Source organism: Gadus morhua, chromosome 16, assembly GCF_902167405.1.
Source record: "Gadus morhua chromosome 16, gadMor3.0, whole genome shotgun sequence".
Lineage (NCBI taxonomy): Eukaryota > Metazoa > Chordata > Actinopteri > Gadiformes > Gadidae > Gadus > Gadus morhua.
Window position 1 is genome coordinate 8915499 of NC_044063.1, and position 13188 is coordinate 8928686.

The 13188-nt window shown below is 48.3% G+C and overlaps 1 protein-coding gene across 13 annotated transcripts in view; it reads right to left on the reverse strand.

Moving 5' to 3' along the window:
• Window positions 1–13188, reverse strand: part of mark4b (MAP/microtubule affinity-regulating kinase 4b) — a 45225-nt gene that overhangs the window by 3129 nt on the left and 28908 nt on the right. For 2 of the 13 annotated variants that reach the window (XM_030337303.1, XM_030337302.1), the window contains 14 exons: window positions 12947–13012; window positions 12666–12736; window positions 12368–12424; window positions 10765–11001; window positions 9799–9918; window positions 9376–9475; window positions 8783–8892; window positions 8265–8457; window positions 7468–7688; window positions 7032–7135; window positions 4947–5225; window positions 3825–3907; window positions 1531–1575; window positions 1152–1200 (listed from right to left, as the gene is read on the reverse strand). In XM_030337303.1, the coding sequence (XP_030193163.1) occupies window positions 1152–1200; window positions 1531–1575; window positions 3825–3907; window positions 4947–5225; window positions 7032–7135; window positions 7468–7688; window positions 8265–8457; window positions 8783–8892; window positions 9376–9475; window positions 9799–9918; window positions 10765–11001; window positions 12368–12424; window positions 12666–12736; window positions 12947–13012 (1735 nt within the window). Of the gene's footprint in view, window positions 1–11; window positions 1576–3824; window positions 3908–4946; window positions 5226–7031; window positions 7136–7467; window positions 7689–8264; window positions 8458–8782; window positions 8893–9375; window positions 9476–9798; window positions 9919–10764; window positions 11002–12367; window positions 12425–12665; window positions 12737–12946; window positions 13013–13188 lie in introns of those variants that run through there. The other 11 variants (XM_030337304.1, XM_030337311.1, XM_030337310.1 and 8 more) reach the window with 11 other exon arrangements.

Sequence of the window (13188 nt, forward strand, 5' to 3'; positions counted from 1 at the left end):
TGGGGGGGCCGGGGAAGGGGGGCCGAGGGGTGGGGAGATGGAGGGAGAGGGGAGAGGATGGAGGAGGTGTTGTGATGGGTGGCAGGAGGGTGGTGTATTGAGGTGGGGGCATGTTGCAGAGTGAGTGAGAGGGGTGGAGGATTGCAGAGGTTAAAAAGGAGGTCAAGGGGTCAACCGGCCCAGTGTTGAAGAGAGTGAAACGAGTGAATGGATGAGTGTGGGTGAATGGAAAAGGTGATTGGATGTATTGAAAATGTATGGGGGTGCAGTGATGGAGGGTTGGGGAGAGAGAGGAAAAGAAGGAAATATATTAATATCACATTATAGTTTGGTCACACACTTTATGCCTATATGTTGTATTTTCCCTATTAGCTGGGTCTTGTTAATAAATATACATTTATATTAAAAAAGTCTGGATCCAAAGTGATGCGCAAGACATGCAAATCATATTTGCCTCTGAAATGATTGAATAAATTAATAAATTCATAAATTAATACAGCTATATAAAGTACCAGCATGAAAACAATGTGTGGTGACACTGAACAAACATGAACACAATACACCATGTGACACATGTTACCTGTTGGCTGAGGATTCGGGAGAAGGCAAAATGTTGTCCTTTATTTACCCATACAAAGCTTAGAAATGGGTATTTGGCGAGACATTCTGGCTTCTCATTAATAATCATGCGGTTGGGTTTAGTATCCAGCCTGCAGGGTTATTTAAGTTTACCGTCACCAGAACTGGTTTAATACTGAATAATGTCGTATCTGGGCCAGGAGCAGGAGCTAAAATAAATACTGGAAATGCCATTGCACAACCAAAGGATGGAGGTAGCCGTCTGCAGCTCTCTGTAAACATGAAATTCCTGTGTTCCTTTGAGCGAGGCATCAGAGTTGGCCTCCAGGTGTCGGGAGTAGACCACAAGGTCCCTTATTCAATACAGGCAAACAGTTCTGCCTCAGAGAACTGGACCTCCGACCACAGTGGATGCAAACCACAGCAATCACTCTATTCGTCCCTCTAGGAAGGAGCCACCAGCGACACCGAACGGTCTTCTACGAACACCACTGCCGCTCTGTAAGCAACCACAACTAGCCAAGTCACGAGCTACGTAGCTACCGCTAAACACTCCACTGCGCTGGGTTTACCTGCTGGCCCTAACCAGAGGCTGAGTCTGAGGCTGGGCGGAGGCGGAGGCTGCAGCAGCCGCAGGAGGGAAACAGGGACTTGGTTGAGGTACCCGTTAAATCACCCCAGAGGTCCAGCACAGCACCATGACTAAATGTGTGTAACCCCTTGATTCTGGAAGTTATCGGATTGGGTCATTTAAATTTGGAATAATTGTTATGGGTTGGAATATTAACCGACAGGTCCCTACAAAGTCAAAGTTTCTACTTTTATGTGTAAAGGTTCGAGTATTTTGTCAAATCAGTGTAAAATCGGAAGGCCGCTACTACTACTACCGATGTAAAAAAAAAAGTCCCAGAGTATTTTCCGACAGTTTTGAAAAGGTAATAATGAACTCACCTTGAGACCGGAGATCTGCTGATTCTCTCAGGTTCGTCTGTGACCCTCAAGAAGAAGACAAAGGTTTCCGTTAGGAATTAATCAGCAAATCACAAGCAAGAACCACTCCCTCCCTTTAACCTAGCCCCGCCCCCCCCACTTGGAATACAATTGGTCAAGTCAGCAGCAAAGCCACAATAACAACAACCAGTCACAGACCAATCACAACACAGAACACGACTCGGCCTGAAACCATGGATGGTGCGATGGACCGCCTACACTCGCTAGATGGATACGACACAACATCATATCAACGTTACCACGACAACAGAATGACAGGGGGAAACAAAGGAAGGGGGAGGGGGTGAATCCAGAGAAGGTGCAAGAGATGATTCTTGGAAGCAGTAGTCTGAATGTGAACCAACCAAACGGTCTTATCAATTAAGTCAATATACACTTTGCAGGTGAAACATGTGATCGATGCTTGTTGTTTACGACAACAGTAACCTAGACAGCTCATTTCCTGGCCAGTCCAAATAGTAATATTAATGAGCACATTGGTAGAACCATCTTGGTGTTCCACGCACAACGCCTTCCTCCCTGGCTCAAAAGATAACCTGGGGCCTCACATCCTCTTCTACGTGGAGCGGAGAACGAGCCATGTCCCTGAAGCAAGACTAATGATCAATATATACATTTGAATTGTCCCTGGAACACCGCTACCGCCGGGCTGCTATTGAATTACACGTCTTTAAATAGCACCGAAAATACTAATCATAATCCCTCATACAATACAGAGAAAACAACAAAGTCATCGTCATGACTAGATGATGGCGATCGGTTCCTATAATTACATTACAGAATCCACTGAATCTGAGAGAGCAAACGAGGGAGAGAGAGAGAGAGAGAGAGAGACTACGAGCATCTGTATCTTGAGAGAGCAGGGTTTACACAGGGCTAATCCTGCGTTACATAACTAATCCAGACTTTAAATGTTTAAATGTCACAGACACTCAGTCAGCCAGCCAGGCCACCAGGCAGCTGCCCGGTGCCCTGGCTGGCTGACTGAGTGTCTGATGACTGTATGGCTGATGGTAACCACAGATGACCTGAGAGCATGTTTAACGTCGTCTCTGGTGGGGGGGGGGGGCCCTCCCGGAGCCTCAGAGGGGGCCGTCTCACTCTCTGGAGGGGGTTCAACCTCCCGAGCTGAGGCTCGGACACGTGTTTGAGAACTGTGGACATCTGGCTTCGGTGAACAGGATATATATTGGAAAAAAAAATGCTAAATCCGCTCACATTTACATTTAATCAATCGGCAGAAGCTTGTTTCCAAAGAGACCAACGCTGGTACGCTGAAGACAATCAAGGCACAGAGTTGAGGCTGGAGCCACAACTCCAAGTGCAATCGCTTGTTGCAGAGCCGCTGTGTTATATACAATGTGTTTTTTATTAGTGTTAGTCAAGCGTGCTAGAAGGACTTCAGTGTCCGTGTTCGGGGGGTCTTCCACACTAAATGAGTGACAGACCCCCTGTCTGTTGTGGCTGGGCCACGCCACCATGTTCCTTCTATAGACAGCCCCTTCCCTCTCGGTCCGAGCTCTGCTGGAGGGCAGGCTGGCATCGAACACACGGACACTAGGTGACTAGGAGCCTCTACAGAGGTCACGCATGAGACAACTTGCAGGTTTAGAGTTCACACGCACGCACACACAAACACACACACACACACTTTGGTGTGCCCGTGTGCTTGGGTGTGACTGGTTAAAGAAAGGTCTATATAAATAATAAATAGATCAGTTAATCACTTGTACAACACACAGATGTGTGAGCGTAAAACCTAAACTCTCCCACTCAAAAGGAGGACACCCAGCCTCTTCTCTGTACTTAAACTAAACACCATCTGCTGTCCTTCTCTGCACCGGGTCACAAAACTGTTTCCATCTCGCCTCTGGGCGGTGCTAGAGCACAGCACTCAGCCAGCAGAGACAGACGGACAGACAGAGAGAGAGACACAGAGAGACAGAGAGAGGAGAGAGGAGAGAGGAGAGAGAGGAGAGAGGAGAGAGGAGAGAGGCACAGAAAGAAAAAGAAAGAAAGAAAGAAAGAGGTAGAGGAGGCTGCAGCCAACCGCGGCAGCGCATCGAGGATGGGGTAGGGGGCGGGGGATAGGGTGTGATAGGGCAGTGACTGGCAGTCAGGCAGACAAGGCAGGCAGACGGACTGACCGGTCGGACGGACGGACAACACAGGCAGACAGACAGACGACGTGGAGAGCAGCAGCAGCAGCCAGAGAACACAGTAGGAGGACTTACTAACAGGTTTGGTTCCCTGGGGCAGAGGGCAGCCCGACACAGACTTGTTTGAGCCCGGACGTTTAGAGGGGTCAAGAGTGACCCTGGGGGGGAGAAACCGAAAAGAGAGAGGGGGAGAGGGGGAGGGGGGGAGGGGGGGAAGAACAAAAACAAACAAAACCAAAACAAAAGATGAAAACGAAAGGAAAACATGATGTGAAAGACAAGAGAAGGATGAATTGAAGAGTTGAAAATGGCAGAAAGATTGAAAAATAGACGTGAGAAAAAATTGTAGAAGAAAATGGATAGGCGGTGAGGTGACGGTTGAAACAGGGGAAGGAGAAGATTGGCCAAGAAAGCAAAAAATCGTTAAAGGGAAGAATGAACAAACAAATAAAGCAACAACAGACTTAGTAGTGAGATAAGCCAACTCTGGGTTACACGTTTCAAACCACCGTAATGAGCTTGTTTTAAGGTACAGACTGCAAGATGGGTGGGGTCCAAGATAATCACAAACAATTCACATGGCATCAGATAAAATCTCACTCATGTTCAATCTCGAGCCCTTAACTGGTTCTATAACGTCTTAACGTTTCCCAACGCTAGAAACACCAGCCGTGCTATGTTCAGCAGGGTTCTGACAGGTGAGTGTTGTTAAGAGTGTTGTTAAGAGTGAGCGGCAGGGAGTAAAGAGTCTGTAAGGGTTAATCCTCAGGGAGCAGACGTGTTAGTTATAAGAGAGGAGGTGGAGGTTAAAAGCAGCCAGGATAGCTGCAGGATGCTACCGAGTAGAGCGGTGTTAGCTTCCAGGGCTACGATAGATGCTAACAGCTTAGCTGTTAACACCTGGGCTGAGAACACGGGTAGAGGAACTAGCTACACACTACACAAACCAACACACTTTCAGCCCCTTAAGTAAGGTTTTGAAAGGGTCTTATTAAAATCAGTCCCTAGATGTTTGGAGGAACACAAACACCACTTTGGCCAATTAATCAATGCAGCTACGCCAATCTGTTCACCTACATTTGTCCCACCTGCGTTGGAAATAAAGTGAACACAGCATTCAGGCACCCCCTTACTCCCCCTCCCTCCCCCACACTCTCCCCTCCTACCCTTTACTCTAACCCTAGCCCCTCCCCTTACCTGCGAGTCAGCTTGGAGGTGAGCTTGCTGAAGAGGTTGGTGGTGGCGCGGGTGCGCGCGTGGGGGAGGGGGGTGGCGTCGTGGGACAGCGTGGGGGAGACCGGGGGCACGTGGGAGGGAGGACGGCGGTCCCGGATCTGCCCCCCGTGGAAGGTGCTCCGGACGGACGTGCCTCTGGCCAGCCGGGATGTGGGGGTGGAGGCGGTGGAGGAGGCTCCGGACGCCCCGGCGATGCTGTGGGTGGAGGGGGAGGCGGGCGGGAGGCGGTGGGAGACGGCGCTGCAGCGGGGGAGGGAGAGAGAGGGGAGAAAAAAAGTCTGAATTTTAGCACTAAATTCAAATGGCTGTCCCCTATTGGTATGTCTGTCAACGACGTCAACCTTTGCATCGATTTGTAAACATAAAATGTATAACACACTGAATTTGTGGTTTGCAAATAAAAAGGGATAAGGAAATCAGCAAGGAAAATATTTGACTGAAGGTTATGAAAGACTTCACTCGTCCACCAATTCCCCCTCCTCACATTCCCCACAGCCTTTCCCTTTCTTGGGCCACATTGTTTCTCATTTCGTTCAGCCCTAGAGTGCGCTTCACTTTGCACGGCCCTGCCTCGCGTACCATCAGCTGAACTCAAACAGGCTAAGCTCTCTGCAAACAAAGACGGTCGGCTTACCCAGCCACCACCAGACTGATCGCCCTCAGAGCTCAAACGCTGCTGGGTTTCAACGTCTGGCCGCTGGCCTTTAAATCAGTATGATGGCAGCAGTGGGAGTGCAGTGAGTGAACCATTAAACCCAGTTTGAACGCTCGCTGAACAGAGTCAGATGGGATTAGTCTCTCTCCCCCCCCCCCCCCCCCCCCCCCCCCCCAACGCCGTATTGCTTTTGCCTGCTGGGTTTGTTCCCCTCTTCCGATCTCCGCATAAAACTTAAGCGGTGGAACCCATCGGCCAATCGAGCTGTTCGTCCCACTTTCATCGCCGTGGTGACGGGAAACCTCTACCAACCGGAGCTTTGCTTAACGTAAAGGATAAGCTACAATTGAAGCCGTGGAGGGGGTGGGGCCTATGGAGAGGGGCGGAGCCTATGGAGCCATCAGGTGAGGTTGCCATGCACTTGTAGAGCAGAACTCGATCTCGAACATTGATTGGGATAGAGATTGGAAGGGGGAGAGAAGGCGAGAGGGAGAGAGAATGCCTGAGGCTGTGTACCGTGTGCTTGTGAGAAACTGCATGCAGGCGCAGGCATGTGTGTGTATTGAGTTTTGCTTTATGCTAATGATGCACTTCTTCCCTTCACCAACTGCTTGACATTGTCCACAAGTTGTCCCACTCCCTGTCCATCACATCAGCAGTGCACATGTTTCTGTGTGCACATGAGTGCGTATGCATGTATGCCTCTGTCTATTGTGTTTCGGTACAGGTGTGTCTAAATTGGATTCCTGGATCAGGCTGTTTCCACGAACTGGCAGAGAACATAGTGTGCGTGTGCGTGCAAGAGACATAACGATAGGAACGTATACAGGAAAGACCAGATGACAGTTAATGAGGACACAACAGAAGATGTGATCGAGTGAATCACAGACAGATAGATAAATCACAAGTGAGTGAGAAAGAAAGGTGGAGAAAAAGAGAAAGAAAGAGAATGAGAGGGTGAGTGAGAGAAAGAGGGTGAGAGGGTGTGGGATAAAAGAGAGAGAGAAGTCTGAAAATGCAAATTTTTTGTTGGCAGAGCCAGACAGACACAGAGAGGCAGACAGACAGAGAGGGAGAGAGACAAAGAGGTAAAGAGAAAGACAGAGACAGAGAGCCAGACACAAAGAGAGAGAGAGACAGAGAGAGAGACGGGGACAGAGACAGAGACACAGACTGACACAGACAGACAGACAGACAGACAGACAGACAGACAGACAGACAGACAGACAGACAGAGTCACGGGGAAAGAGACAGTCAGAGAGAGAGTGAGAGAGCGATAAAGACACACACACACACACACACACACACACACACACACACACACAGAGACAGCCCAGCCTTGGGGAGCAGCTCAGTGCGGCGTTCCTTGGGGGGGGCTCCACTCTTCCCACCTGTTCTCCTTCCCGTTCTGCAGCAGTGAGCTCCGCTCGGTGCTGTTGCGGTCCGTGCACACGTACGTGTTCCTGCGGGTCATGGCGCTGGCCGGGATGTTGTTCTGGAAGACGAGACGCAGACATTGCCTCTTTAGCTCCAAGCTCATTACAGGACAATTAGCTGATCAAATTAAAGTGTCAGTTCAACTGGCGTTTTCTGATGACATATTTATGTCAGATATTTCCCTACAGCGCCCCACATAACACAGCAGAGACTATTTGCATATTGCAAATGTCATTGCATTATCATTGGGGTGAATCATAAGTCTGTCGCTCTCATATTATACGTCGGTTAAGCAAGCTTATATCAGTGTTGTGATTCCATGTAAATCGGACATTTTAAACCTAAGACACCAAAATATCATTATAATTAAAAGAGCAATATAACGGTTACCGTGGTTGCGTTGACTTCCTTCCTGCGATCGGGGATCTCTGCCTTATTTGGGTTGTGGGCGGAGCTCACCATCGGGCTGGAGGGGGTGGGGATGCTACGAGAGCCAACCGTGTTAGTGCTGGCCTTGCGGATGGACATGCGCTCCTCCTTAAGCCCCGCCCCCTCGCCGACGCCGCTAGGACTTCTCTTGGGATGGGCGGAGCCCGGTGCTGCCGGACCACCTGCAGCAAGGGGGGGACGCAGAGGGCAAGAAGATGAGTGACAGCGAGACGCGATGAATGAGAACATTGTACCGAAAAAAGAAAGAAGAACAAAGCGGAGGATCGTCGGAAAAAAACATTGGAAGTCCTTTAAAAACATACGACACAAGTGTGTGTGTGTGAAGTGAGAGTGATTAAATGTTACTGTGTGTGTGTGTGTGTGTGTGTGTGTGTGTGTGTGTGTGTGAGAGAGAGTGAGTGAGTGAGTCTGTTTGTGAGTAGAAGACTGTTTAACTGTTACTGTGTGTGTGTGTGTGTGTGTGTGTGTGTGTGAGAGTGTGAGTGAGTGAGTGAGTGAGTGAGTGAGTGAGTGAGTGAGTGAGTGAGTGAGTGAGTGAGTGAGTGAGTGAGTGAGAGAGAGAGAGAGAGAGTCTGTTTGTGAGTAGAAGACTGTTTAACTGTTACTGTGTGTGTGTGTGTGTGTGTGTGTGTGTGTGTGTGTGTGTGTGTGTGTGTGTGTGTGTGTGTGTGTGTGTGTGTGTGTGTGTGTGTGTGTGTGTGTGTGTGTGTGTGTGTGTGTGTGTGTGTGTGTCCTACAGAAGTCAGAGTGGCGTCTCTGCCTCTGGTAGGTGGAGGCGCTGCGCTGGGCCTTGTGGGCCGAGGACGAGGAAGAGGCCGGTCCCGTCGATGATGAGGAGGAGTGCTTGCTGGTCCCGTTGGTAATGGTGCTGCCGGGACGCACCCGGGACAGACTGAGACAGCTGGCAGAGCGAGAATCACCCCCCTCAGTCTAGAGCGAGAGCGAGAGAGAAAGAGAAAACAGTAAAGAAGCAGATGGAACAGCTTAGTTTATCAGCTAAATGACGACATGAATAAAGATTGTTTCAGTGTCCAATACAAAAACATAAAGATACAAATATAATCTTGCATATGAAATGCTTGTAATGGTTTCAAACCCCCATGCAGGGGGATTCACATGGCACTTTGAGCCAAAGGGAAACTCCACCAGACCTGACCCCACCACACTGTTCTATACATGTCTGTGCTAGCCCCGGCACCAACAGGGAGGGATGCTGACCCAAACATGGCCGCCTGCGTTCTCGGGGAACCCTTACCTCAGACTTGCGCCCCAGCAGCAGGTAGGTGGCGGTGACCTCGTTGTACTTCTGGGTGGTCAGCGCGTCTTTGATCTCGTCCCGGGAGTAGCCCATGCCCACCATCACCTCTGCGCCCCACAGGAGACAGGTTGGGATGCTATGCTCGTCACTCGTTGGAGTCATGTTATGTCACACAATCCAGTTTCACTGACTATTCTGGATCACACTTCAATCGATTTTTTATTTGAAACCGGAATTGTGATTCAAGACGGAATCAGACTAGGGCTTTTATCAATTTGAATAGTTATTTGTCCACATCGTAATGCAAGTTCAATGATTTAACGAAGAATGTTGCGCTCAACTGGTTTTAAAAACAAGAAAGACCAGCGAAGACCATTTTAGATGAAGTGAAGAGAAATTCCATCGTTTAGAGACATCCGGAAGCTAATGTGTTTGTTTCTCAGTGGATCTTGTACTGGCTGGGTATTTGATTGCAATTGTAACACTAACAAATCCATTATAATCAATTGATTGAACAAAAGGCTGAGAAAGGAGCTGTCGCTTTGCATGCTGGGCTTTGTATTGCATTAATGTGTCTTTCCATGACCCACCGATGCGACTGGTGATGTTGTAGTCCTCAACAGGCTCTATGTGAGGTAACAGGTCATCTCCCTCATAGCCCACATTCATCCACTTGTCCTTCATGATTTGCTGGAGAGTGATGAGAAAGGGAGATTGAGAGATAGATGGAGAAAGATAGAGAGATGCAGGGAGATTTGGAGAGAGTCACAGAGAGAGAGAGAGAGAGAGCGAGAGAGCGAGAAAGCGAGAGATGATGAAAATATATATATTTTTAATTAATCCCCATTAAAATGAGAATTATGGATAAAACACTTTAGGCCCTTTAACAAATACAGGGTGTTACCTAGGTTACAACAGGCTGCAAAACACCAACGAAAAGGAACATCGCAAAATAATCTAGATTTCTAAAAAAAAATCGAATTCGTTGTGCAACTGCAGTTTGTCCTCCTCACCTCTAGGGTGCAGCGTTTGGTGGGGTTGAGTACCAGGAAACGCCGCAGGATTCCCTCGCAGTCGGTAGACATGTAGAAGGGGACGCGGTACTTCCCCCGCAAGACCCGCTCTCTCAGCTCCTAAGACCCCAGACAGGAAGAACAGACCAGGCCAGTGAATCAACAGACCAGACCCGAGCAGGCCCAAAGGAGAGGCCAGGACATTTAACAAAATGATGCACTCTTCACGCGCAGTGGCTACCCTGAGTGCTTCCATTGGCAGGGAAACAAACAAATATTAAAAGGCATTTAAAAACCAGTTATGGGCTCACTGAAGCCTCCTTGTTGATGATGGCAGAGGAGGAGCTTATCTTGAATAGGGTTGCATTAAGTAAACAGTTTAATGGGAGACATTATATTATCTCGTCACACTCTTTGTTCATCCACAGTTGTCATACACATCCGTTAAACTAAGTCATCATTGGTACCTACAATACGTTCCCTGTAGAGACATTTCTAAAGATAACCTCCAACGGAGCAAAATGCTTATATTTCGGTTGCAGTTTGGAGATTACCGTTGTGTTAATAAAACAGAGATGCTAACCCGACAACACTGTAATGAGCAGTAGGTGGTGCAAACGTCATGGAGGTGGCGGACGCTTGGAGGGGTGAGGACGGGGTCATATCAAAGGGATGGGATCGTTAGGGCTGCGCGACTGTCAATCACCCCAGGTTCACATCACGATTGGCCCGTTTACCAATTGCGTTTGTCGTGCCCAGTGACAAAGTCGGATGTTAAAATGCGTGATGGTGCCGACGCAAAAAGTTTGGGACGATTGATTTCACACGGGATTATATACTGGCTACTACACATCCACAAGCCCTAAGCCGCTCCTTAACGACCTTCATCTGAGGCCCCTGTAAGCCTCGTCAGATCAAGGGGTCCGCCCGACAACTCAACACTAACGGCGTCCCCGTCAGGCCCACCTTGAGGTTCTGCCCGTCGAAGGGCAGCGAGCCGCTGACCAGCGTGTACAGGATGACCCCCAGGCTCCAGATGTCCACCTCGGGGCCGTCGTACTTCTTGCCCTGGAAGAGCTCCGGGGCGGCGTAGGGCGGGGAGCCGCAGAAGGTGTCCAGCTTGCTGCCCATCGTGAACTCGTTGCTGAAGCCGAAGTCGGCGATCTTGATGTTGGAGTCGGCGTCCAGGAGGAGGTTCTCAGCCTGCGAGGGGGAAAACAGGGAGGTCCTCAACACGTCTACTAGGTATAGATATGTCTACTATATATAGATATCTCTACTATATATACACATGTATAAAGAGGAGGTACTCAGCCTGCATAGGGGACACTGGGAGACGTTCAACATGTCTACTATATATAGATATCTCTTAGGGCTGTAACGATACACAAATTCAGGATTCGGTTTGTATCACGATTTTTGACCCACGGTTCGATACATCCCACGATTCTTTTAAATTTAAAAAGTATTTTATTTAAACAACACTTAAATACCAATTATCTTAATGTAACATTTAATAACAAATAATTTGGAACACTGAACAGATTTGAACCAAAAGAATACTATTAAAGTATAGCTAAATTAATAAAGAAATAACCAAAGATTGCAGTTAGAGGATGCTTTTTGCTGGTAGGCATAATAGGGCCCCTTTAACTGTTTGGTTGGTTTATTCAAATATCCTTATTAGCGCTTCTTATTAGGCTATGTAGCTTAAATAATGACATAATCAGGCCGTATAGAATGCAACATGTTTAATAGCCTAACTTTCAATAGATGAGGAAAAACATGAACGTCGCAATAACGAGGAGTAGCATATGTGTATGTGCGAGAATGGCAGTGTGCGTATGCGTGTGTGAGTGACGTCAGCGAGTGAGTGGACGAGCGAGGAGAGCGAGCGGTAGCGCGTGTGTCTAGTGAAGAAGCGAACGAGTCCGGTAGAATAAAGTACCCATCCTGCCAATAATCGGTGGCCGCTTCATTCCGACCTATAAGCAGACAAACTGCCAGTCAAATCACACAAAACAATAGAGACAGGATCACGCAGGCAATTTTTTTCGCGCTTGGCCCACTCTGGATAAATGTCGGTCATATCGCGTATGAGGACTTCGACGGCTGTGGAGAAATGCAATCCTCCGTAGCCATGGAGAGCTGTGATCACAGAGAGGGCATCTCGTCACATATTTACGGCATCGATAGGAGGGGGCGCTGTCAGCAGACTATTATTTAGACAAATTATTAGCAAATTTCAATCGGACAATTTGACCGAAGAGTTAGAAAGGGCATATCGCGCTTCTGCCTTCTCACACCGCGAGACAGGTTCGTGGCTTTGAGTATCGCGATTTTCGGTTTGATACGCGTATCGTTACAGCCCTAATATCTCTACTATATATACATGAATAAAGGTGGGGCTGGTCCAGTTTTCCCTACTATATACGCATGAAACAAAGCGATCTATAATTCTGTTCCAAAATATATATTTATACAGGAACTAAAATGAACCACATATGAAAGCCAGACTGAGAGTGTGGTATCATTGTTACAGTGACTGAAACCAAAACCTGCCAATCACCTTCAGGTCTCTGTGGACGATGTGCTTCTGATGGCAGTAGTGGACAGCTGACACAATCTGAGGGGAGGAGAGAGAGAGAGAGGGGCTGTTACATGATGGACATGAGAGTGTGAGAGAGAGACCGCGAGAGAGAGACCGCGAGAGAGAGAGAGCGCGAAAGAGCGAGAGGGCTACATGATGGGGGAGAGAGAGAGAGAGAGAGGGGGTGTCACATGATGGAGGCCTTGACAGGCCAGACAGACAGAAGAGCCGACAGACAGGCCGACAGATAGAACGACGACGTGTATGAAGGCCTTACTTGTCTGAACTTGGCTCTGGCCTCCTTTTCCTTCATCCTCCCGTGAGACACGAGGTAGTCAAACACCTCGCCTGAAACACAAACAAGGTGAACACAGCTGTCAGTGTGCACCGCTGACGTAAATCCTTGCACACCCGTCGTTCTGGGTGGGAAATAATATTGTTTGGGAGAACAACTGCAACGGCTTTACGGTTGCCCTTGACAAATGCCATGCGCAGTAGTGCTGACATATCTATAAATAAATCACTGATAATAGAGAGCGATGGGGTGCTGTCTCTTACCTCCGCTTGCGTACTCCATTATGAGGTACAGAGTCTTCTCCGTCTCAATCACCTCAAACAGTTGCACTGCAACGCAAAGAGACGGACATATTACAAAAAATAATGGGAGGCGTGGATGCAGACATACGGAAGAAATCATTAAAAAGTGATTTATCCCAGTGTGTTATATTTGTACTTTAGCTGTCAGAGGAAGACATAAAGTCTTAGCATGGAGGTAGACACACAAACGTACGCGCGCACAC